This window comes from Microtus pennsylvanicus, chromosome 6, assembly GCF_037038515.1.
Source record: "Microtus pennsylvanicus isolate mMicPen1 chromosome 6, mMicPen1.hap1, whole genome shotgun sequence".
NCBI lineage: Eukaryota > Metazoa > Chordata > Mammalia > Rodentia > Cricetidae > Microtus > Microtus pennsylvanicus.
In genome coordinates, this window is record NC_134584.1 from 124292839 (window position 1) to 124318299 (window position 25461).

The 25461-nt window shown below is 48.8% G+C and overlaps 1 protein-coding gene across 2 annotated transcripts in view; it reads right to left on the minus strand.

Moving 5' to 3' along the window:
* Positions 1 to 5057: 5057 nt before the first annotated feature.
* Positions 5058 to 25461, minus strand: part of Egln1 (egl-9 family hypoxia inducible factor 1) — a 37213-nt gene continuing 16809 nt past the window's right edge. The window contains exons 2-5 of one of the 2 annotated variants that reach the window (XM_075977679.1): positions 10875 to 10994; positions 8301 to 8437; positions 6664 to 6731; positions 5058 to 5608 (exon numbers count right to left, since the gene is read on the minus strand). In XM_075977679.1, the coding sequence (XP_075833794.1) occupies positions 5550 to 5608; positions 6664 to 6731; positions 8301 to 8437; positions 10875 to 10994 (384 nt within the window). In that variant the 3' untranslated portion in view covers positions 5058 to 5549. The remainder of the gene's footprint in view (positions 5609 to 6663; positions 6732 to 8300; positions 8438 to 10874; positions 10995 to 25461) is intronic. The other variant, XM_075977680.1, reaches the window with a different exon arrangement.

Below are 25461 nucleotides of genomic sequence, written 5' to 3' on the forward strand. Positions count from 1 at the left end.
TCTGTTTCTATATAAACTTGTCTTTACCTCCCAGTTCATGCTGGTTAACAAAGCAACATGAGAAGCCGTGTTTGGCTTTGGCCAACTGTGTACACACATCCTAACTGGGATCTGAGGTAAATGGGAAACACTAAAACCTTATCCTATTTCATTGTGCCAAAGCTCTAAGATTGTATTTTTTAAAAACTTTACAGAATTTAAAAATAAATGAGAATGTTTTGATGTAAAGCAGTTGATGTCTTTCTGATTTGATTTTTAGGTGGAAGTGGTTCCGTATCTGTATCTGGTTGAGTGCTCTACCACTGATGTGCATCCCCAGCCTGATGTGCTCTCTTAAGATCACCTAGGCGGGCTACCCTGGCTGCACCACCACAGCTATGCTGTTGTCATCCGGGCTTTCCTCCCCTTTCCTTGACACAGAATATTAGTCCACACTCAGTTTGGGTTATAATCTCCATAGACTAGAGAAGATAGCCATTGGTCAGTAAAATGATACAAAGTAAAAGGTTAGATCAGTTGGGAAGCTGTCTATGGCAAGTACCCCTTCCTGAATGTGCACTCTGCAGAGCAGACATCAGAGGCTGGGGATGTCATCTCATCAAACCAGGGCGCCCAGCACGCAAGGGAATCAGATCACACATTTGCTGTCTTGGCTCTCAGCCTTGCTGTAGATAATAAGCCCAAGATGTTTAGATGAAATTCATTTCAAAGCTGGCTACTTGAAGCCTTGGAAATTTCTTTTCAACCCCTAATCTTTACTGATCCTATGTTTTTTTACACACTTTATGTGGTGTGTGTGTGCACGCGTGCATGCGTGCACTCGAGAACAACTTTAAGAGTCAGACGTCTTATTAAAGGTTTAAGATAGTTTTTTGTTTGTTTTTTAGTTTCTCGACAGGTTTCTCTGTAGCTTTGGACCTGTGCCACCACTGCCTGGCTTAAGGTAGATTTCTTTTGTGTATGTATATTATGTTAAATAATCCATCAAGTGGTACACATCTTTAATACCAGCATGCTGAGGCAAATGGAGCTCTGAATTCCAAACCAGCCAGAGCTACACAGACCCGTCTCAGAAACTAAATTCATAAATACACATTTATATAATCTCTTATGCAAACAAACAAGGTCAAGAATGTAATCCCAGCACCCACTACTATGGTTTGGTCTCAGAGTGAGAACCTGTCTCAAAAAAACCTGCAACCAACATCTGGTTTCCTTTGTGTAAAATAACCTGGACCCACAGTGACTTGTTAGCTGCTCCATGGGGCCAGAAGTAGAAGATGGGAGGGCGGCTCCTCCGCACACTGGACAAGCCATCCGTCCTGATGCTGCTGGGGCCACAGAGAGCACTGTAAGCTCAGCACAGCTGTGTGTGTTCCCTGCTCTCTTGTACTTCTGGGCTGCATTTCTACTTCACTGTGTTTTCATTTGAATCCAGCCTTCCCTGGACATCTTAAGCCTTTCTTTTTTTAAGGGAGAACTTTTCTCATGCCACAGCATGTGTGTTGGAGGGCAACTTGCAGGAGTCAGTTCTCTCCTACCACATGGGTTTAAGAAGGGAACTTGGGTCAGGACACTTGACTTTAACTTGACAACTCTTTCCAATCTTCTTGTTTCTGTTCCTGGAAAGGATGACCTCCCCCTGCTCCTATCTTTCTTTCCTTTTAGGTTGCTTAGTTTGAGATTGGGATTCCACCATGTGAATCCAGTTGCCTTGAACTCCCAAGTCTGTTGCAGTAATTGTAGGAGTGTCCCACAGAGCTGGACATGGTTCCCTAATTTCACGTTTTATCCAAGAAAATGCTCGTTTGACTGCATTTAGGTTTTCTCATGGTTTTTTATGTTTTTTTTTTAACTTTATTTAATTTTATGCATGAGTACTCCACATGTACACCTGCATGTCAGAAGAGGGCATCAGATCCTGTTGTAGATGGTCATGAGCCACCATGTGGGTGCTGGGAATTGAACTCAGGACCTCTGGAAGAGCAGCCGGTGCTCTTAACCGCTGAGCCATCTCTTCAGCCCCTCTCATGTTTTATAGTTAAGAATTTTTACCAACTGCAGCCAAATCTCAACTTTTGTTCTTTCCTTTGGAAAGGCTTGGTTTTCCTTGTCTTGCAAACATAGTGGGGCTTTGGGCTGATTGATCCCCTTCAGTACTTGCCTCAGAGGTGAAGAAAAGTTGGTTCCCAGAAAAGAACACGGCAGAATTAAACTCATGTGCTGCCCTGTCCCCAGTGCAACAGGAGCACCAGAAGAAAGCAGAGAATGCCACCAGGCGAGGGGTGTGATTTCACCAGGGCTGAGAAAAGCCACAGGCTGATGCAAGCAAGCTATGAAACTGTAGAGCCCAGGGATAAGAATATTCCAGAGCCTTTGACGGGCTTCCCAGGATCCACATACAAGAACACTACTTTCCAGTGCAGTGTGGATTCCTGTACCGGGCTGAGTTGTGGGCCTGAGAGCATCTATCTGCCCACTGTGGGTACCAGGAGTTGGGGACATGGAGTCTAAGAAACAGGAATCCAAACAGTGAGGTCCACCAAGTCCAAGGAGCCAGGTGGGCGGGCTCAGGTTTCTAGCTACAGAACCCAGGCAGAAGGCAAGACACTGAGAGGATTAAAAGCTATCCCAGGCAGGGTTGGTGGCTCCCAGCTGAAAGCACAGTACGAGGGAGGCTAAGCAGGACTGTTGGACACCAGCCTGGACAACAGCCAAGACCATCTGAAACTAAAAGTTCAGAAGGTTGCATCAGAACCAAAGAGACTTGACTGTTTCATTACATTAGCACACTGAGTCTTCATTTCTGTCTCACTCCTCTGCCCCACCCCACTGCAGACCCACTGCCTATTTCAGTAGTTTTCCAAATGCTCTAAAGGCCAGAACCTCAAACACCACGCTCGGCTGGTTACTGTGGAGCCCTGGTTAGCCAGGCGGGCCTCAGAGCGGCAGAGCTCTTCCTGCCGTTGCCTCTCACATGCTAGGATTAACCTGGCACCACACTATGTTCTCAGAGCTACAGTAATACTCTGGCCTAAGAACCCGTGTCTTTGCGTGTGGCCACAAATCAAAGGGTCATGTGTGTAGAGCTGCATACCAATGGCCCTACAGGTGAGTACCAGGCCCCTCCTTCAGCAGCACAGGGGTGCTGATGATGCATTCAACAGCTATGGTATTTAAAGCAACTTGAAAGTCTACCGAGAAAAGAACTCCAATACTGAGAAGGCGGGTGCAGCTCGCTGACCCTGTCTCCGCACCTGGAGCATCTCTACTGGCTGTTCTGTCACTTACAGAAGGTAATTGCTGTACGCTGTGGACTAGACAATAAGTAACTCACCAATGGGCCCAGGATGAAAGCCAAGACATGGTAATTGGCTTCAGACAGAAGAAAGCTGGAGGTGACAACAGTTAAGTTTTTTTCAAGAACATTTATACATCTTTTTAATTAGATTAGCTTTACAAGCAATGTGAGAGGCTTTCATAGGAAACACCGTGTCCGAACCACATGAGTCTCTTTATGCAAATCCTGAAGTGCTCTGCCTGTCACGGGTAAAGGTCTGTTCTGTTCCCCAGCTGCTTAATGTGATGGATAAACAGCATCTTAAAGCTTTCTCTTTAACCAGGATTAACACACAGAGGCCACAAATAGTTTTAAATAGAGCCCTTCTTCGTGCCACTAACATGAAACTGCGAGTTGAATGGGTATTAAGTGCATGGCTATCCTGATTGCCTGATCTTTTCACAGTGACCTCCAGGGAAGTACATAAGCTTTCCAAAAGATACATAATTTAAGTTTTGTCTGGCAAGTCCACCCCACCCCCACCCCCACGCAGCAGAGTCTGGAACCTGGTACACTTGTAAAGGTCTGATACAAAGTATACCAGGGACTCCCACATTCAAAGGCTGCTGCTCCAATCAAACAGATCTTCGGTGACCAAATGCCAAACAGTTCCTCCCAACTCTGAAACATGGTGCTTCGGGGCCAGGTGGCAAAACCTCGAGCTGGCCAGCTGACAGAGGCACTTGCTGGAAAGGTTGTCAGCGGTTATTGAGGCTGAAGGAAAGGATGTGGGACAGAACTGACTCCTGCCATGAGCCCCTCATGCAAGCACAGTGCTGAGTAACCCCCAATCTACACTCGGCTTTACGTGATTTTTTTTCATGTTTTACATGAACAATAGCAATCTCTTAATAAGAATTACTGAGCTTTCCACAGAAAAGGTTTCTAATTGGATACAAACTACATAGCTAAGACTGGTGCAAGGTGAAATACACAGAAATAGTTCTGCATACACACATTTTGGCAAAGATCAAGGTCAGAGATAGAACACCCAAGGGACAAGGAGTTACACCGTATCTGTGCAAAGTCTGGCTTTCTGAGGGACTGGAGAGGTGACAAGAGTCTGGCAGGCCTTTGTGGCTGCGCCGCTGCCCCTCTTTTCACCCATAAAACAAAGTGTCTGCATTCACACTTCTTTTGATTTCTAGGCTACACACACGTCTCTCATTAGTGGTTGTGAAAATGACTCTTAGTTGTCCAAGGATGGATGACCACGCTTGAGGCCACAACCACACACGTCCACGTGCCTGGGGCCACTGGGAGCTCTGCTGCAGCAGAACAAGGCTGTGACCTGGCAGGATCAGGAAGCACAGTCAAACTAAGGAGGAGCCATGGGGAAAGCTGTGGCCGTGGGGCACGACTGTTGGCAGGTCGGCCCTGAAGCAGAAGACAGCCCTTTGTCTTGGGAACCCGAGTGGAGGAGGCTCGAGTGTACTCAGTGCGGGTGGCTTAGCACTGGAACATTAACTTACAGAACAAACCATTTCTCTGTGGCTTTCTCCTCCCATCGCTCTCTAAGGTACTTGGTATTCAGTGGTGACCATCTACTGTTAGGTTTCACTATCACCAAGGTCAGAGTGTCACAGCAGAGACCTTTACAAGTTCAAATTACTGTGAGACAGGCCAAGAAAAACCTCGTGGACGGCAGCTGGGACTCCACGCCCTTTCTTTCCTGTCAGTCAAAAGGAAAGGAACCACCATTCACTGGCGACAGTCATCGTAGGAGGTCTTTAGGGCCAACTTTAATAGCATGAGGAGGCTTACAAAAATAGATTGATGTTATTTTCAGGAATAATACTGTAAATTTTTTTCTTAATTCAGTTTTGATAAATTGTACCTAATACAAAAATTCCCCGAATTCAAACTTGATATAAAAAAGAGATGAAATGAACTCAGTTAGATGACAGATCTGGCAAAATAGAAGAATGAAGAAAATCCTACATAGGGCCCTTGTTGTGTGTCCAGATGGGAAAGCCGCCCTCCTCAGACAGCATCTCCTCTTCAGTAAGCAGCCAAGTGCAGTCACAGATCTGGAGCCGACCCCACGGCACAATCACAGCAGACGCAGCCCTCTGTTGGACGACACCTGGCCGAGTTGCCTGGCTCGCAGCTGGAACGCCAGCCAGGAGTCTGTTCATCCCATCCACGAGTCCACAGAAGGCAACCGAGCGGCGGTAGGTGAGTGGGTACTGCCGGACCTAAGGCCATGCTAGACATCTTTGCTGACTGAATTAGGCTTATTGAGTTCAACCCTCACCCCCTTTTCACCTGCAAGGGAAAGAGAAGCATTCACTCATTAAGCACCAGAGCATCTGACTGCACCCCAAACATTTGAAGCAGTACCTCCTTATTTCTCCAGCATCCCATGAGGCCCATCCCACCAGCTGTTCCCACCGCCACTGTGGCAAGTGCACTGCTGTGCAGATCTTAGGGGGCAAGCAGACATCAGCAGAAACAGCACCACTGCCTTTTACAGAGCCACCTGCCTATACGGCAGTGGAAAGCCACAGAATGCACACAAACCACAGCTCTGAAGATACAGAGAAAGCGCACAGACATCCTATTTTTTTTAACCTTCTTACAAAAAGGCTAGGCTGAGTCTAGCTCCTTAGGACTCAGGAGTGGGTCCTGTAACTGCTGGGCAGGCTTTCAGGTGGAAGAGTAAAGCAAAGGCAGGCAAGGGGTCCCAGGACACACGGGGACAGGACAAGTGCATGACCTGCACACAAAGAAAGCTGGCACCTGGGACCCACACACCTGTCTTCTGGGCTGGGAGAACATTTAGTTCACCTCTTCTGTGCTGGCCACACATTCTTTTAGAGGTACATAGGAAAGAAGGGGCCAGGCGATGGTGGTGCACGCCTTTAATCCCAGCACTGGGAGGCAAGGGCAGGCGGTTTTCTCTGAGTTCAAGGCCAGCCTGGTCTAAAAAAGCTAGTTCCAGGACAGGCCCCAAAATTACAGAGACCCTGTCTCAAAAAAAAAAAAAAAAAGAAAAACGAAAGAGGAAAAAAGAAGGGATATTCACTTATCTAAGGGAGAAGGGGAGGAGACTAGGTAACCCAAAGAGCACTAAGTAGTAGCTCGAGGCTCTAAAGGCCATCACAGAAAAGCTCAGTTTGTGTTTGAGTAACTAACTCACACTTGCCTCAAGCTTCTGTTAAGCTTTGGACAACTGAGCAGATAAGAATAGAGACTAATAATTAGAGAAGTCCTTTTTAAAGTAAGGGAATTAAGGAATCTGGAAAAACATTCCTGGCCTATGGCTTTGGAAAACACCATCCCCCAACTGTTCCGACAGAGCCCACCCCAGCTGTGTTTACCTGTTAGATATTTTACTTTAGCTCTTGCTCGCTCATCTGCATCAAAATACCAAACAGTTATTGCGTACCTAAAAGGAAATTTAACACAGGGTCAGAAAGGTCCCTGGGAAGAGAGTGCGCCTTAGAACTTGTAATGCCCAAAACATCCTCAGACCAATGTGTGTACCAGGCAAGCATGGTCTGCTCATCCTGCAGAGGAGCTGCAGCATCCAAGGGAGGCTCACAGCCTCTCCACACTCACCCCATCTGCATGGTCAGAAACAGATAAAAGAGGGGACGGCGCCCCAGAGGAAGGACAGTGACTGGGACAAAGAAACCCAGGCCGGTCGTCTACCACCCCTGGCTCTGTGTCACTGAGGAGAGTTAAGCCACACGCAGAAACTTCCAGGATTCCTACCTAGAAAGTTACGCTGGATTTGGCTGAACCTTTTTCTGAAAAACCTCCCCTAGCTGGACTACTTTATCCCACAAACAAGTGTGGTATGACAGTCTGTTCGGAGATAAAAGCACACGACAGCGCTTGTGATGTGAACAGTAGAGTCAGGGGAGACACTGGATGTGAGTGTGTGCTTCAGGCCATTGGTTCCACAGTGACATGAGGTAAGACTGTGTAGATCCAGGCCAGAGTTCATGGGAAAACCAACAGCCCAAATACACAGCTGCGGAGTCAGATGCAGGGCGGAGCCAGAGGCACCTGTGGCTGAAGCATGTGTCCTCATCTACCGGCCAGTGGCTAACCCACTCTGCCTAGGCTCCACCCGTTCCTCCCACAGCCTCCTCCAGGACACAGGGCTGTACAGGTTCTTCTGAAGCTCTCTTGCCCAAGTCCCAGGATGCCAGTTAACTGCCAACTAGAATTCTGATGTCTGACCAACTCCTCCCAGGCCCTAAGTCCTCAGTAGAAAACTCTACATGTGGCTTCCAGAGCTGCCTTTTGCACACCCACCTCTGTCTCCTGACTTGGATAATCTGCGCTCTGCCTGGGCTATATGGACCAAGCTGGGCTCTGGCTCCACGGTCCCTCTCCTGAGTGTACCGCTGGCCTCCTATGTGCCATGCCTGGTCCCCAGGTTTCCTGTCAGGGTATCTATGACATCAGGCTCCAGCACGGCAGCTGCTACCCGCTGTGAATCCGTGACGGAAGCACAGCTAGCAGCAGGAGAGGAAGGACACCGTGGGATGGCAGGCACGCACTGTCCACGGCAGCAGCAGGTGTGCAGCGCTCCCTACGGCTACAGAGAGCTCTTCCCGGTGTGCCCACACATGGGAACTTCCCTGTCTCTCTCCTCCTCCCTTGTGCTCTCAGGAGTATCTTCAGTTTTTTAAAAAGCTTCCCTTTTCCCTTTTTACTTTCCTAAAAGTGACACAGAGGCAGGCAGTGTTGGCAGGCGCACCGTGCCTCAGAGGGAGGAGGAGGTCCAGTCCTGTTCCACCTCAAGCAAAGAGCAACTTTGAGAAGACCAACATCCTCAGGACCACGTGTGAGTGAGCACACACTATCCTTCAAACGAGGAAGACCATGAAACCAGAGGGCCTGGACAGCAGGCAGGACGCTCCCCAGAAACGTTTAGGTTCACCCTTCGACTCACCCCTGCCCTGCCACACTGTCAACCAACTTTCCATGAACAGAACACTACCTTGTAGCATATGCTGGTTGTACTTCGTGAGGGTTGCGTCGGTCAGACCAGAAAAACAGCAGTCTATCAAATTTGGGTTCAATGTCAGCAAACTGGGCTTTGCCTTCTGGGAAAATTCGAAGTATACCTCCACTTACCTGGGAAAAGAGAGTATGTCAGTATAAGCCATCAAGAATGGGGACAGGTTAAGTGGGGGGGGGGGGGCGGGGAGTAAAGTGACTTGAAATGCTTAGCTGGATTACTAGTGAATACAATTATGCTATTTAACAAGGCGGGACTCCGTGTCCAACACTAATGCGTGGAAAAATGCCTTTTTGTCGTAAGCACTTGAAGCAGATAAATATACAAAACCTCCAAACCTGCTTCAGAGTTTTGAAAATCAGTGAGCGTTTCTATTCACACTGACGGCACTAAGCCACTTTGCTGAGTGGCTTCCCAGGTGAAACGGTTGGTCCGTCCCATTGTATAAACAACCATCTGCTTTGACTTTCCACAGACACTGAATAAGCAGGTGAACTTACAGCCCTGAATTTATCTCTTAATTTACGTCTGTGTGTTCTGTGGAGGGGAGGACAGCAGTCTGTGTGTACTGTGGGGAAGACAGCCGTCTGTGTGTACTGTGGGGGGGAGGACAGCCGTCTGTGTGTACTGTGGGGAGGACAGCCGTCTGTGTGTACTGTGGGGAGGAGGACAGCCGTCTGTGTGTACTGTGGAGGGGAGGACAGCCGTCTGTGTGTACTGTGGGGAGGACAGCCGTCTGTGTGTACTGAGGGGAGGACAGCCGTCTGTGTGTACTGAGGGGAGGACAGCCGTCTGTGTGTACTGTGGGGAGGACAGCCGTCTGTGTGTACTGAGGGGAGGACAGCCGTCTGTGTGTACTGTGGGGAGGACAGCCGTCTGTGTGTACTGAGGGGAGGACAGCCGTCTGTGTGTACTGTGGAGGGGAGGACAGCCGTCTGTGTGTACTGTGGGGAGGACAGCCGTCTGTGTGTACTGTGGGGAGGAGGACAGCCGTCTGTGTGTACTGTGGGGAGGACAGCCGTCTGTGTGTACTGTGGGGGGGAGGACAGCCGTCTGTGGGTACTGTGGGGGGGAGGACAGCCGTCTGTGTGTACTGTGGGGGGGAGGACAGCCGTCTGTGGGTACTGTGGGGAGGACAGCCGTCTGTGTGTACTGTGGGGAGGACAGCCGTCTGTGTGTACTGTGGGGGGGAGGACAGCCGTCTGTGGGTACTGTGGGGAGGACAGCCGTCTGTGTGTACTGTGGGGAGGACAGCCGTCGTCTGTGTGTACTGTGGAGGGGGAGGACAGCCGTCTGTGTGTACTGTGGAGGGGAGGACAGCCGTCTGTGTGTACTGTGGAGGGGAGGACAGCCGTCTGTGTGTACTGTGGAGGGGGAGGACAGTTTTTGGAGGTTGCTGATTCCCATGGGTCAGATTTATTGGATCGTCAATAGCAGGTGCCCTCACCTACTGAGCCATCTCCACTCCTAACTCCTGTAGCCTGGGTCTAAATTCTTTTTTTTTTTTTTTTTTTTTTTTTTTTAGTTTTTAGTTTTTCGAGACAGGGTTTCTTTGTAGCTTTGGAGCCTGTCCTGGCACTAGCTCTTGTAGACCAGGCTGGTCTCGACCTCCCAGAGATCCACCTGCCTCTGCCTCCTGAGTGCTGGGATTAAAGGTGTGCGCCACCACCGCCCAGCTCTGGGTCTAAATTCTAATCATAGCTGATAAGAGCTCAATTTCACCCTTGTAACTCATTTGCCTGGACCACAGCTCTCTGTGGGTACTGGACAGTCATCACAGACAGTGCATCAAGTGCACTGGGAGCCAGGAGGCCTCTTCATGGGGAGTTGGGGACTTGCACAGAGATCTGGTCCTTGTGTTTTAGACTACAAGGAAAAACACTAGACTAAAATCACCAATCTGGAGATATTTTGTTACTTGTTTTTTGTTTTTGTTTTTCTGAGACAAGGTACCAAATAACCCAGGCTTGCCTCCAACTTGCCATGTAAGCAAGGATGCTCTTAGTCTGTGGTCCGCCTGCTTCCACCTCCCAAATGCTGAGGTCACAGTTGTGTACCACAAGCCCCTGATCAGGTGGACTCAAAGTTGAAGGGCATATGAATGCCTTGCCCTGAACCTAATCTAGAACTCACAGTTAGACAGTGGACTAGCGGCTCATCCCCTGGTGATGTTGGCCACTAGGAATATGGCCTGTGCCTTGCTTTTGTGTGTCAACAAATGCCAATGCATCCTGCAAACACTTAAAGAAGCCTTCCTGTGTCACTGAGGATGGCCTTGAATTCTTGAATCTCCACCTCCCGAGGACAGGACTACCACTTCCAGCACAGTACCACCCATGGGTGCACACTGTACAAGACATGTTTACTATGTTTTAATACATTTGTGTTTGCTTTCAGACACACTGTTATGTTTCACTTCGTGGAAATCCAAGGCCGACCAGCTGTGAGAGAGAGCTGCCCTGTTAGCTCAGCCTCACCCAAAGGAAGTGCAGACATTACTGTGAGGGAAAACGACCTGGGGAAAAAGCAATACCGCTGAGTTCAGCTGCATACCTTGGCGTCCCAGTCTTTATTTAGGTAATATATACATGTCACACATCTTCCATCTCCATTTGGGTTATCAACGTGACGGACGTAGCCTGTTCCGTTGCCTGGGTAGCAAGCAACCATGGCCTGAAAAACAACAAGGTAAATGGCCCATGAGTGGACATGCTGACGAGACAGAACTCTGACTCACACCTAGGTGTGAGCATAGTAAGATCCCATTCTGTGATAGGGAGAGGTAAGGATAGTCAATGATGACATCTATAAAGAACCCAGCACAGGCCAGCAAGCAACCCAAGGTGTGGAGAACCCAGCTCAGCGGCAGCTTTGCAGCAATGGAATGAGCCAACATGGAGGGCAAGGGGACCGAATGACAGAAACCCTGAGCTATCATAAGCCAGCTGCCCCTGCTTTAAATAACAGAAGTCAGAACGGTTTCTGGACTCCACTGTCCTGACTGTTATATACTGTGTAAACTAAGAAGATGAGTGTCTGACCTGCTCAGTGGAGCTCTGTCTTCCTGAGGCAGCCTCGGAACCAAAATCTGAGGAATGAACTACCCAACCTGGTGCCACCTGATTCTGAACAGTACTGGTTGAACACAGTTTAGATGGCCAACTCCAAATATCCTCTTAAATCAGATCAATGAATAAAAGAAACTCATAACACATTAACCCCCTTGGGTGGGAAAGGCAGCTATCAAGATGTGGTTCAGGAGACTGTTGGGTGTGATACATAGGGGATGGCATCCACAGAGGTACCGAGTCCCCATATGCTCTGGGAGCATGCATGTGGTCAGCTATAATACTGGACACAGAGGTACCGAGTCCCCATGTGCTCTGGGAGCATGCATATAGTCGGCTATAATACTGGACAGAGTGAGCAACAGAAAGTCCACAGTTAGGTGGAAGACAGGACACCGTCGGGTCTCAGCTCATGCCACCCATGAAGCCAAGCTGAGGGATCGAAGGAGGCCATGAAGCGTCAAGCCCGTTGCCTACCATCAGATTTAGATCTGTGACAAATGCTAACATTGTCCTCCTCTGTATTTACATTCTTCTTCTGCCAGCCCTTCAAGGGCACAAATATCTGAACTTAAAGTGACTTGGACTCCATTTTTCGACTGAAATTCATGCCACTGTCAGATCCTGATGACAGAAAAGCCCAAGGCTCGTAGGAAAGAGGCAAGCAGCAATCCACAACAGAAATGACAAAAGCCGGGCGGTGGTGGCGCACACCTTTAATCCCAGCACTCGGGAGGCAGAAGCAGGCGGATCTCTGTGAGTTCGAGACCAGCCTGGTCTACAAGAGCTATTTCCAGGACAGGCTCCAAAGCCACAGAGAAACCCTGTCTCGAAAAACCAAAAAAAAAAAAAAAAAGAAAAGAAAAAAGAAAAAAAAAGAAATGACAAAAGTCTTTGAAAAGGAGAGAAGGCAAAACTGTTTTAAGCTGCTCAGTGCCACTGTGATTTGCGCAACAGCCACCTCCACCTTACCTTCCTGTCATCTGACAGTAGGTCAGAGGCCAGAGCTGGAAGGGAGGCTACCCACTGGCAAGGGAGAGACAGCTTCTAGATAAATCCCCAGGAATGATTACCTAATCTTTCTAAGCGTCATCTACCATCAGATTTAGATCTGTGGCAAATCCTAACTTTTAAACCTCATAGTCAGCTGGCCAGGGGTTCATTTCTGAGGGGCACAAATGCCATTTCCCTAGACACCCGACCTCCTGCTCTCCACCTGAGGAGAGGCTGCTGCTGAGTACCCCACATCCCTATTCGTACACATCTGTGTTAGTGTCGGTGGCTAGTGATGACAGATTGGCCTGGGGAGAAGGGTTTCAGACTGTAGCCAGCTGCCCAAGACTCCCAGCACAGTCCCCACAACTGCCAGAGATCACAGCTTAGCAAGACCCTCCTACTCGCAGTGAACTGAGAATGCTGTAGCGAATCAAACCTGAATTCTCTCCTACTGGGATCTCATTTCAAAAAATAAATTGGGGAGGGGGGTAGGATGACTCAGTGGGTAAAGCATTTGCTGTGTGAGCCAGATGGCCTGAATTCAATCCCTGGGACCCATGTAAGAACCAACTCCAGTTTCCTCTGGCCTCTACGTATGCACAGCTCCCCCACAACAGCTAAAGTCAGTTTGGACCTCTCACATATCTGGTAGTTCCAGAAAGGAGAAGACAGGAAGTCCTCCTCAGCCCGCCCATACAGGCTATCCATCCATCTATTCATTAAACAAATATGTTTTCAGACTTAACCACACCGTCCACAGACATACAGGCCCTGGGAGTATCATGATGATGATCAAAAGAGACAACGTTCCTTGTATTCGTTTGTTCGTCCATCCATCCATCCATCCATCCATCATCCTTCCACCCATCCACCCATCCATCCATCATCCATCCGTCCATCCATCCACCCATCCATCCATCATCCATCCACCCATCCACCCATCCACCCATCCACCCACCCACCCATCCATCCATCCATCCATCCATCCACCCACCCATCCATCCATCCATCCATCATCCATCCATCCACCCACCCACCCATCCACCCATCCATCCATCCATCCATCCATCCATCCATCCATCCATCCATCCATCCATCCAGGTTTTGGAGACAAGGTTTCACCATGTAGCTCAGGATGGCCTGTCTTTGCCTCCCAAGTTCTGGAGTCACAGGTGTGTAATGTATCTGGCTATTCTTTTGTTTGTTTGTTTTTTGAGACAGGATTTCACTGTAGCTTTTGGAGCCTGTCCTGGAAATAGCTCTTATAGACCAGGCTGGCCTTGAACTCATAGAGATCCACCTGCTTCTGCCTCCTGAATGCTCGGATTAAAGGCGTGTGTCACCGCCACCAGGCTCGCATCTGGCTATCCTTGTTTGTGTTTATTATGAACTCTAGGTCAATGGTGTCAGTCCATAGACTTATGTGTAATGCTGGGTGTGACAGTTATTCTTGGTTGTCAACTTGACCATATCTGGAATTAATTAAAACCCAAAAATGGCTAGGCACACTGTGAGGGATTTGTGCTTATCGAAATCATTTGGAATGGGGAGATCCACTTCTAATCCAGATCTTTTGAGGTGAGACGACCCACCTCTAATCTGGGGTACTTCTGCTGGCAGCCTACATAAAGGACATGGAAGAAGAAAGCTGGCTCTTTTTGCCTGCTTCCTCCCGCCCTCGATAGCAAGTCCTTTTCTTCACTAGCATCATTAGAGTCTACTTCTTCAGGATTCTGGAGAATATGGAAGAGCAGCTGTGACATCCAGTCTCACAGAGAACCCTGACCAATACAGTTAGTAATGGGAAGTTATTTATCTATTCCCAAGACAGGAAATCCAAGGACATGGCACATGGCTCCCAGGAGCTGTCTGGTGATTGGGGTTTGGAAGGAAGGGCCACCTAATGAAGCACAGCTGTGCCTGGGCATCACACATGAGAATAGCAGTCTGGGATAGGGTGGCAGAGCAAGTAAGGCTCAAAAATCAGATCGGATCAAGAATCAAAGGAATGCAGTCACTATTCTGAGGGGAACTGCAAGTCAGGTGTGCAGCGCACACCTGTCATTCCAGCACTCGAGAGATAAAGGCAGGAGGGCCTGCCTGGGCGGGAGAGACCCTGCCTCAAACAAAATAAAAACAAGCCTCAGCAGTGACAGGAGCTGACAGTGAGCACACCTCACTAATGCTGTACAAGATGGTGCCAACTGTGGAGACCTGGCCCTACGCTGCGACGTTCACAGCCACTCACCCTCTGCCAATGCACTGTAAGTAAGTGTATCCAACACACCAGCCACTCACCCTCTGCCAATGCTCTGTAAGTAAGTGTATCCAACACACCAGCCACTCACCCTCTGCCAGTGCACTGTAAGTAAGTGTATCCAACACACCAGCCACTCACCCTCTGCCAATGCACTGTAAGTAAGTGTATCCAACACACCAGCCACTCACCCTCTGCCAATGCACTGTAAGTAAGTGTATCCAACACACCAGCCACTCACCCTCTGCCAGTGCACTGTAAGTGTATCCAACACACCAGCCACTCACCCTCTGCCAGTGCACTGTAAGTGTATCCAACACACCAGCCACTCACCCTCTGCCAGTGCACTGTAAGTAAGTGTATCCAACACACCAGCCACTCACCCTCTGCCAGTGCACTGTAAGTAAGTGTATCCAACACACCAGCCACTCACCCTCTGCCAATGCACTGTAAGTTAGTGTATCCAACACACCAGCCACTCACCCTCTGCCAGTGCACTGTAAGTAAGTGTATCCAACACACCAGCCACTCACCCTCTGCCAATGCACTGTAAGTAAGTGTATCCAACACACCAGCCACTCACCCTCTGCCAGTGCACTGTAAGTAAGTGTATCCAACACACCAGCCACTCACCCTCTGCCAATGCACTGTAAGTTAGTGTATCCAACACACCAGCCACTCACCCTCTGCCAATGCACTGTAAGTAAGTGTATCCAACACACCAGCCACTCACCCTCTGCCAGTGCACTGTAAGTAAGTGTATCCAACACACCAGCCACTCACCCTCTGCCAATGCACTGTAAGTTAGTGTATCCAACACACCAGCCACTCACCCTCTGCCAATGCACTGTAAGTAAGTGTATCCAACACACCAGCCACTCACCCTCTGCCAGTGCACTGTAAGTTAGTGTATCCAACACACCAGCCACTCACCCTCTGCCAGTGCACTGTAAGTAAGTGTATCCAACACACCAGCCACTCACCCTCTGCCAATGCACTGTAAGTAAGTGTATCCAACACACCAGCCACTCACCCTCTGCCAGTGCACTGTAAGTTAGTGTATCCAACACACCAGCCAGGTGAGGGGCCCAAATCGCTGCTCTCCTCGTCATCCCCCTGAAAGACTGGTTCGTGTCCTTATGCCAGTTGGATGCAAGGAATCTGGTTCTGGAAGCCAGCCCCTGAAGCAGGGCTAGACTACAGCACTGAAGTGTTCACAGCCTGGGGGAGTCAGTGTGTGTGTGTGTGTGTGTGTGTGTGTGCTCGCACAGTCTCTGAGGGAGAAATACAGGAGGGCAGCACAAGGTAGGGCTTCAAGGCTGAAGACCTACAGAGGAGGCGAGGGTGGATCCCATAGAGGACAGAGTGTGGATGAGACAGCACGAAGTTTTAAAGTTTCAATTTAATGAAGTGAAAATCCATTTAATTGCGCTAATTAGCTCTCTAGTCGCTGTGATATCTCCACCACCTGCATTGTCACATCTGTCTTACACAGCAGCCTGAGCCCCCAGCACTCCGGGGGTGCCGACAATGGGGCTGGAGGAGTACGGCCACCAGGCTTGCAGTTAGCTTTCCACCTCGATCACCTTGCCAGAGTCAGGTCTCAGGCGGCAAACCACAGCAGCAACCGTGGAAAGCTACAGAGTTCCAAACAGACCTGGCAAATGAAAAAGCCAGAAGACGGGGCAATGTGGTGCCCACCTGGGATCCCAATGGTGTCCTGTCCCTGACCTGACACTGTGGACACCAGCTCTGGACGCCTCCACTTCCCAGGAGGAAACAAGCTATGGAGCCATACTGTTCCTCCTCTCTGGTATGAAAACACACGAGACGGAGTACATTCTCATGAGGGTGAACACCGTAAAGTTGTTCCTTCTCATCCAGAGAATAAAACAAAGGAAGAAGTCGGCCATATCTCTCTACAGTCCAAGATGTGTTTATTTCTGGCAATGGACAAGATGTACCAACTGTTTCTTTGCTTACCCCCTTCTTTCTGAAATAAATTATTTGGAAACAGAAATTGTTTGATGTTAAGAAAAACCAAAAGTTGACAGGCTATGTAATTATTTTCACTCTAAACGAGAAAAAAAAAAGGCCTGTGATCTGATAGCTTGCTCTGCCCAAGTCCCCTATCTCGAGCATGCAAGCAGGTGCACTCCAGAAAGGTGATATGGCCTTCATCTGTCACTCCACCCAGGCCAAGCACACTCCCATATGGTCCTCACAAGAAGCCCCGCCCCCATCACCCAGGTATGCTGGCTTGATAGCAAGTGAACTTCTTTTGTTCTTTATTAAATAGTCTCCCTGTACAGCCCAGGATGGCCTCAAACTCAAGATCCTTCTGTGCCAGACACCTCAGCGCTGGGATTCTAGGTGTGCACGCATGCACACACTCAAGCACACACTAAGCTATCTATGTCTGCAGACAAGTTTCATCCAGCATGTTGTGATTTCATTTGGGTCTATCTGTTGCATATTTACGAGAATGTTCAAGTACATGCTGCAGGTGACTGCACATAGCCCTCGACTCCAGGTATGTCGAAATCAAGTTTCCTAAAGCCTCGTCTCACCAATGACTCGGCACACAGCCAGCAATCTTTCATGTCTCTTGACCCCGCATTCCCACTACCTCCAAAGCAATCCTCTGGGGCCTCATCCTCTTTCTTCAGAGCCCCTGTGTCTTTGGGCCACAGTTCTCCATTAGCCCAGGTTTAATCTTCATATCCCAGAGACTGTTGAGACTCCAACAGCTGGTCCACCCTGGTCGCCTGACCAACGTCATGGCAGTCAGTCGTCCGCAGGCAGAGCTTCACACGCTGCTATCCAGTACCACATCTGGATATCCTCAGCAGAGGAAATCCATTTTAGTCCTATGGGGTGACACCAGAGTGATGGGGGATGACAAGAATTGGGGGTCAAAGCTGCAAGGCCCTGAGTGACTAATCTGAAGGCTAAGGACTACGCTGTAAACAAATTAATAACAGAGGAAGGACTAAGTACACGGTTTAAAGAACCCTGAAAAACCACTCACACATGTGGCTACTAGATGGTGAAATACAATGTGCACAAACTAAATACAGGCTTTCTTCTTTACAGAGCCCACACCAGGGTCGTCTGCCCAGAGGAACTGAGAATGTCCTCTCTCACAGTTATTTCAATAAGTCACACTAGTAAAAGAACTCACCAGTTCAACTTTCCTACCAATCCTCCTGCCTCAGCCTTCCAAGTGCTAGGATTACATCTGTAAGTCACTATGCCTGGCTTAAATTTTGCTTTTAAAATGGCAAAAAAAACCAATCACACCAAAGCAACAGAGAACAACGGAGATTTATCAAGCTATGAGTATGCACCTGCCCCTGTGCTAACCTTCAGAACACTCTTTCCTTATGGCTCCTAGCGGTTACTACTCCCAATTCAAAAAGCAACTACAAAAGGGGGAAATGGGAAAGTTTGGCAGAGTAAGTACTTTTTCTGTTTTGTTTTTGAGACAGGGTCTTAGGTAGAGTTGCCTCAAACTCAGTGGTTAGCCAAAGGTGACCATGAATGCCTGCTCTTCCTGCCTCCACCTCCCCAGGGCTGAGATTATAGGCATGCATCAACAACTACATCCCCAATTCTACTCTAAAAGTTAGCTTAAGACAACAACAGTAATGAAAGCAAGCAAGAAAGGCCTAGGACTTTGGCTGACCATCAGCTTCAAAGAGTTGCTAAGCAGCCAAGCAATATGAAGGAAGAGTGACGGCTCTACAGATTCTGTGGGCCTGAAGCTGCATCAGCTTCTGGGAGCACACAGAGGGAGAATGCTGACAAAGAAATCAAAAGGGAGCTGCAGAGATGTTCCTACCGCACAGGACCCAGGCTCTGTTCACAGCACACAAATGGCAGCTAACAGTCATCCTTTACTTCAGTTCCCAGGGGCCTGACACTCTCCTCATCTCCTAGGACACTGCACACACATGGTGCACAGATATATATGTGGGCAAAAATTTTAAACACAAATTAAAAATCTTAAAAAAGTCAGTGGGTTTTTTTTTCTGTCTTTTTCAATGAAGAATGGCATAGCACAGACAATGAGGAAGGGCTGGGAAGACACAGTCCTGGGAGGCTATGCTCTCTGGGCCCAGGACCACAGGAACATGACTAAGTGTTTACACTTGGTTGGACTGTGTGTGTCTTCCTAGAAGGGAGCATGAAATTAAGGAGGCTCCGGAACAGAGGGATCTGCCAGCATCTGTGCCTGAGCTCTGGCTGTGCCGCTGCTAACTGGACAACTACTGATCCTCTCTGTCCTAACTGCCCTTGCCCGCAAAGCTAACCAACTGGCACAGGTGTGGCGCTACAGACTGTGCCTGGTGCACAGGCAACAGTAACACCAGCCGCACCTAACAGCTCCAGGACGTTGGAGAAGTTGGTCTGGATCCTGGAGCTGTTTCTTCATTTCACCTGCCTCAGCGGAGTGGACATGGGAGCCAGGCAGGCATTCGCAAGCATCTTCATTATAACATGTAAGAGGTCTTGCTAAGGGCCAGGTCCATTCAATCCTTACAGTGACTGCGTAAGACCCTGGTCTATGGAGGAGTGGTCAGAATGCAAGGCAACCTGAGGCCAGAGAGCGGACACACCAGGCTAGATGGTAAGCCCAGACATGCTGGACCCTCATGTTCAGGCAACTCTGAAGCTAAGCATGTGCCTCGCATAATATAAACATTTATTTTCTCAAAAGAGAGGTTGTCTCTAGCTGGGCACCACTGCCATGCAGAAGGAGAATGCAATGTGGCAGAGGCAGAAATGCCCAGTGTCTATTCTGTCTGCCCTCCTGTGGTGGGGTACCATATTGCCTGGCCTGGCAGCATCCTGCTGCAGCACAGCCCAGCACACCCTGGGGTGCCATCTCTTTCTTCTAAGAACACTCAATTGTATGTAACAAATAGGACAGCCTCAGAAGAACTCGTTCTGATAAGAAAATGCTTGAAATGGGACTGTGAGTTTACCCCCCGCCGGAAAGTATTATGGAAACACTGGATATAGTTTTGCAAACAGTATTACAAAATTTAAACAAAATCGAGAGACATTTCCACAATCCCTAGAGATGAACTAAAAATGAAGCAATCCAACCAGAATTTCACAGACCCAAGGACGGCCTAGGAGTTGTCGGAGATAAAGACTTGCAAAACTAAAAGGCCTTTTATAGGGTTAAAAGCCATTTACAGGGTTAAAATACAAAGCACAAACATTTTAAAAGCTGGGTGTGGTAGTTTAATATGCCTATAAATACAGCACTCAGGAGTCTGAGACCGGTCTGGGCTACACAGTAAGTTCCCAGTCAGCCTGGAGTATGGAGTGAAACCCTGCCTCAAAAAACAAAAACGGGGGAAATTTGTTTTGTTTTATTTTTCGAGATAAGGTTTCTTTATGTAAACCTTGGCTGTCCTAGAACTCTCTCTGTAGACCAGGCTGGCCTCCACCTCACAAAGATCCGCCTGCCTCTGCCTTCTGAGCACTGGGATTAAAGACATGTACCACCACTGCCTGGAAATGGAGGAATTTTTTAAAGAAGAAGACTTAAAATTCAATTTTAAAAAAAAAAAGGACTTTTTGCTATGGGAAACTCTTTAAGACAAATGTTATTTAAACTTCTCTCAAAATTATGAATTGCTATACTAGTAGATGGGCTGAGTCACTACAACGTGAGGGACCATATAAAGGGCCAACACATTAGAAAGGCAGAGAACCACTGGGCTAAGTGGCTATTAGAGCTGACAACTGTAAGAGCCGCAGCTCAGCCTGAGATCCCATCTTTGAAAAGCTTAATTTGTTATCACCACTTGTGTACGTATTGTGCATGATGGGGAGGGGCTGTCGTGTGTGCCACTGTGTGCCTGCAGAGGTCAGAGGAAAACGCTGTGGTATAAGCTCTCTCTTTTTATCCTTAGTGGATTCTGTTGAACACAGGTCACGAAGCTTACATGGCAAGCCCTTCACTTGCTGAACCGTCATTCTGGCCTCAGATTAGGGATTCCTGCCAAAGCCACTGGAAGAAACGTGTTTGTCTCTTCACCTTGCTCCAGGGAATGGTATCAAGACCACTGAGGCTACCGTGACGTTGCAGAACCAGAACGAGAGAGAGTTCTTGGCTGCTCAAAGCTCTCTGTCAGATATAATCAGGCTATTGGCCAGTGTGAGAGACTGAGTGCTGTGCTCTGGTCACCTCTATCTGGGAACACCTCACACCCTAGTATCAGTCAGCACCCAGGAGCAGGTGACTCAGAACACAGCAGCCCAGCTTAAAGGACACCTGGCTCTTGTTCCTAATCCTGGTTTTGCCAATTACCAGCTACGTGACTGTGGGCATTCGTGAGGCATTTCCTCATCTGTAACCTGACTTGACATGGCCCCAGAGGCAGCCTGGAGAATGTGCCAACGTGCATTGGCTGCTCAGCCTCCGCCTGACCACTACACACGGAGAAGTGGCTGCCGCATTGAGCAATCGTAAAACCCGGCCTCTCAGGTGCCAAATCCTCACTTCCAGTGGTATCAGAGCCATATCCACCAACAAATTCTGCTCCCCAACTTTCAATCCAGCATCTCCCCATCTGATCTCACCCCAGGCCTCCTCCTAGGCTACCCTCTCCACCCAGAAAGCACTGTGGTCACCTGACAGTCCCAAAGTCCTGGTCAGTATTGCACCTAGCAGGAAAGAATGCTCCTCTCCACAGGGATGGAAACCAGGAATAGCTGCTTCCACCCATGGCTGTAGCCTTCCTTTCCACTGGCTTCAGGAGACCCCCTTTCTCTCTGTGCGCATGACAGATGACTGCTAGCTGGCGTGTCCTCAGCCTCACCCAGTATCCACTACACCTAGGCTGTCTGGTACCAGAAAAGGCTACAGCAGCACACATGGACTTAACTCTATGTGGTTGACCCCCGACCCTTCAGATCGTCTTGGCCACTCTTTTGGCTGGCTGGCTGGCATTCCTCAGAATGGTTCCTTCAAACCTCTTATCACCATTTCAGCCCATTACAGAGCAATACACAGCATGAAGTTATTCTTTCCCCAGAAGGCTGCGCCTCCAGGGCTGCTGAGATTTTAACTGCAAACACATCACCTGAGACCCTGTTTAAATGTGTGTTCTAACTCCAATTTAACTGTGGCCTGTGGTTTCCATTTCCTCCAATAAAGCTTGCAGCTGGTGTGAGGGCAGCATGCTTGAGAAGCAGGGCCTCATTCTCACCCCATCTCACGAAGCCCATGCCATGACCTCCTTGGTCTAACCTTCAGCATTTGCCTCTCCATCAGTGACCTGCTTCCTGAACACACAACAGACACCTCTATTTTAAAGTAAATCTTGTGCTGCCCTTCCAGCTACAATCTCTGCAGATCTACATGGGCTCTGCCGGAAGGCTACTATGAAGACAAGTCTGTCTTCCAGTCCCCAAACCCACTTGACTAGAACTTCCAGGCCAAAATAAACATCTAGCAGTAATCTTTCCTAGTAAGCACTGAATGTGTCTTAAGCCTTAACAACTTATGCCTACTGGATACTTCAAACCTTGGTATCAGACTGGACACGACAGCCTGGCTTCCTGTTCCACATGGAGTAACAGGCAGTACTTGACTTTCCATCTGAGGAAAGCCCTGAAAACTCAGCTTCAGAGACACATGACATGACCCAGAGGATCATGGGTACCTGCCCGACACAACAATGACGTCTGCTTGGAATGCAAAGATACACACATATGCCTAGGAGTTGCTCCAGAGCTCTGTGATGTCTGGATACAGTGTCTGAGAAAGAGTGGGCTGAAGAAGTTCTGCGTCTGAGCACATGCATGCCTAGGAAGCTGCTGGACATGCAGATGTCCAAAGATGGTTGTAGGAGCCTCGGTGTCGCTGAGAATGTGGAGAGGAAGCAGGAACAGTGACAAGAGCCCAAAAGAGTCAGCACTGAGGTGCTGTGATGGGGAGGATGCTGGGACCGTGAGTGACAACACCGAGCACACTGGACAGAGCAGGTTTTGCATGGAAGAGCGAGAGTCTCATATGATAGGAAAGCCTAAGATGCCCGCAGGGAAGAGTGACTACATCTAATGGCTGTTTGGGTCTGCTCTGGGGGGGGGGGCACAAAGGGAACAGTCAGATGAGGGCGAGTAAGAACCAACAGTGGGCTGGGTGGCGGCGGCACATGTTTTAATCCCAACACTAGGGAGGCAGAGGCAGGCGGATTTCTTGAGTTTGAGGCTAGCTTGGTTTGTAAGATGAGTTCCAGGACAGCCAGGGCTACAGAGAACCCCTGTCTCAAAAAACAAAACAAAAATAATAAGAAGAACCAACAGTGTGTTGGGATGAAGCTCAGTGGTCAGTGGCAGAGTGCTTGACAACTGTATGCAAGGTCCTGGGTTCAATACCCACCACTGCACCGAGGAAACGAAACAAAGACACAGAAGAGATCAAGGCGCTCAACAACGGCAAGGACAACAGACATCGTGCACTGGATTCCACAGCTTGCTGCAGCTAGCTGCTGCATGACGCTAGCCTTGGGTTCTCGTCTGATTGGAAGACGGGTCACTCTTCTTGCTACTGTGACAAAATGCCAGAGAAAATCAACTTCAAGGAAGATAGGCTTAAGTGGGTTTGCAGTCTGGAGGCACAGGACCATATAGGGAGGGTAGTGGTGACCCTGTGTCCACAGTGAGGAAGCAGAGGGAGAAGAAGGTGGCTGCTCAGCTCACTTCCTCCTTTTGATTCTTCCACCAGCCCAAGGGATGGTGCCACCCACAATCAGTATTCACCTTCCTGCCTCCATTAACACCAAAGAGAATTCCCTCAGACACATCCGGATGTTTGTCTCTTAGGTGATTCTGGATCCTGCCAAGTTGATAATCACTGCTAACCCTCACCATTGATGAGTGATTTGATTGTATCCATGTCATAATTAGTTGAAGTCACCCTCAACCAGACCCCGTCATCTCTGATCATCTCCATAATTTTGCGATAAAAGAAACCTCTCTGGGCTTTGTGGACTGGAAACTGGAAACAAACCCAATGTCAGAGAGCAAGTAGGTATGTCTAGAGCTCAAACCCATGTCGTCTTTCTCCAGGAATCCCAGCCCTTCTGGTTATCCTGTAGCTGTTTTATGCCTTTATTATTCCTTATTTTATTTCTCTTTTATTTCTCGCCACTGACATCTCTCCAGCCCCCCAAGTCTTCGTGAGACATCACTACATGACACATGAGACAGCCGTGCTAGCAGTGCACTGGTGTGTACTTGCAACTGTTGAGAAGAAAAGGAACAAGCAGAGAAAGAACAGTTAGAGATTACAGAAGGCCAGGACTATCTGGAACCTGTGAACAAACAGAAGAAAAGACGGGGAACACGAGGGCTCTGAGGGTGAAGCGCTTTCCCCTGGTGAGCTCCTCTGTCTCCTGATGGTGGTGGGAAATGGAGTCTTACAGTGAGCCAGCAGCAGGCCAGGGTTCTGAATCCTAGCTGCCTGATGCCAAATTTCGTATTCTCAGACTCCCGAATGCCTCAGTCTGAAACAACACACAGATCCTCCTCCAGGGTCAAGAGCTGCACAGTGGCTAAGGTGGGTGGGGGGGAGGACAGGACAAGAAGGCAGACTCACTCAGAGCAGCCTTGACTTTCAAAAGCAGGTTTCACAAGATTTGTCTCCAAACAGCACTTGAAGGTTCACACCAGAAGGTTGAGAGGAACAGGGAAGTAAAGGCAGACAGTGCCCCATACTGCAGACACCCTAGGGAAAGAGGAAGTATTAAAATGGGGTCGGTGTGCTGAAGAACACTGACCCAATGGTTTGGAGAGGCGTTCAGAAGAGGAAACAAGCATTCTGGGTACCTGAGGTAGAAACCACACATCTGTACAACTCCTTTCTCCTGAGAAGATGTCAAATCCCAAGGTTTTGCTTTTGTTTTAATTTATTGAGGTTAGAAAGGAGGGGAAGAGGGGGTGGAGAGGGCGAGTGAGCAGCACGTGTGTGGGCTTTAGGGTCAACTTTTAGGAGTCTCCGTTCTTTCTCCCCACCTCGGATGGGTCCTGGGGATGGAAGTTGGTCGTCAGGCTTATGTGACAAGGGCCTTTACCTCCTGAGTCACCTTGCCAGCCTCAGCCTCAGTTTTCTCAGACTCAGGTATTAGGATGCTGTGCACTTTGGCCCCGGGCGCACTGGGCTCTTGACAGCCCGGAGTTTATGAGATGTTTTCACAGCTGCAGAGGCTGTGCCGCCTGCTCTATCTGAACTGGCCTGTGACAGGAGGGGGTGGTCTGTTCAAACAATCACATCCACACACTCTCTCAGCCAATGGCTGCTGTTCTCCTTGATAATGCACCAGTCCCTGCTTAAATAACATTTTGATGGAACCTTGCTAAAATGATTTCAGTGAAGAAAAGAGGGGCTAGGGATATGGCTCGGTTGATAAAGTACTCACTGCACAAAGGTAAATACAGGATCTGAATTTGGCTCCTCAGCATCCATGTGAAAGCCTGTCTCTAGGCCTGGAACCCTAGCACTGGAGGGGTAGAGACAGGACCCCGAACTCCAGTGAGGACTTCCGCTAAATCAGTGAGCTCCAGGCCCATGAGAGGCCCTGTCTCAGAAGTGGAGAGCAAGCAAGGAGAGAAGACATCTCATGTTGAGCTCTGACTTGTGGATGGACAGACAAAGCACACACACACACACACACACACACGCACACACACGCACGCACGCACGCACGCACGCGCGCGCGCGAGAAAAGCTTGTTTTGATTACTCAACCTATCAAACTTATCTCAATTTTTTTCTTGTTTTTGTTTTTTAACTT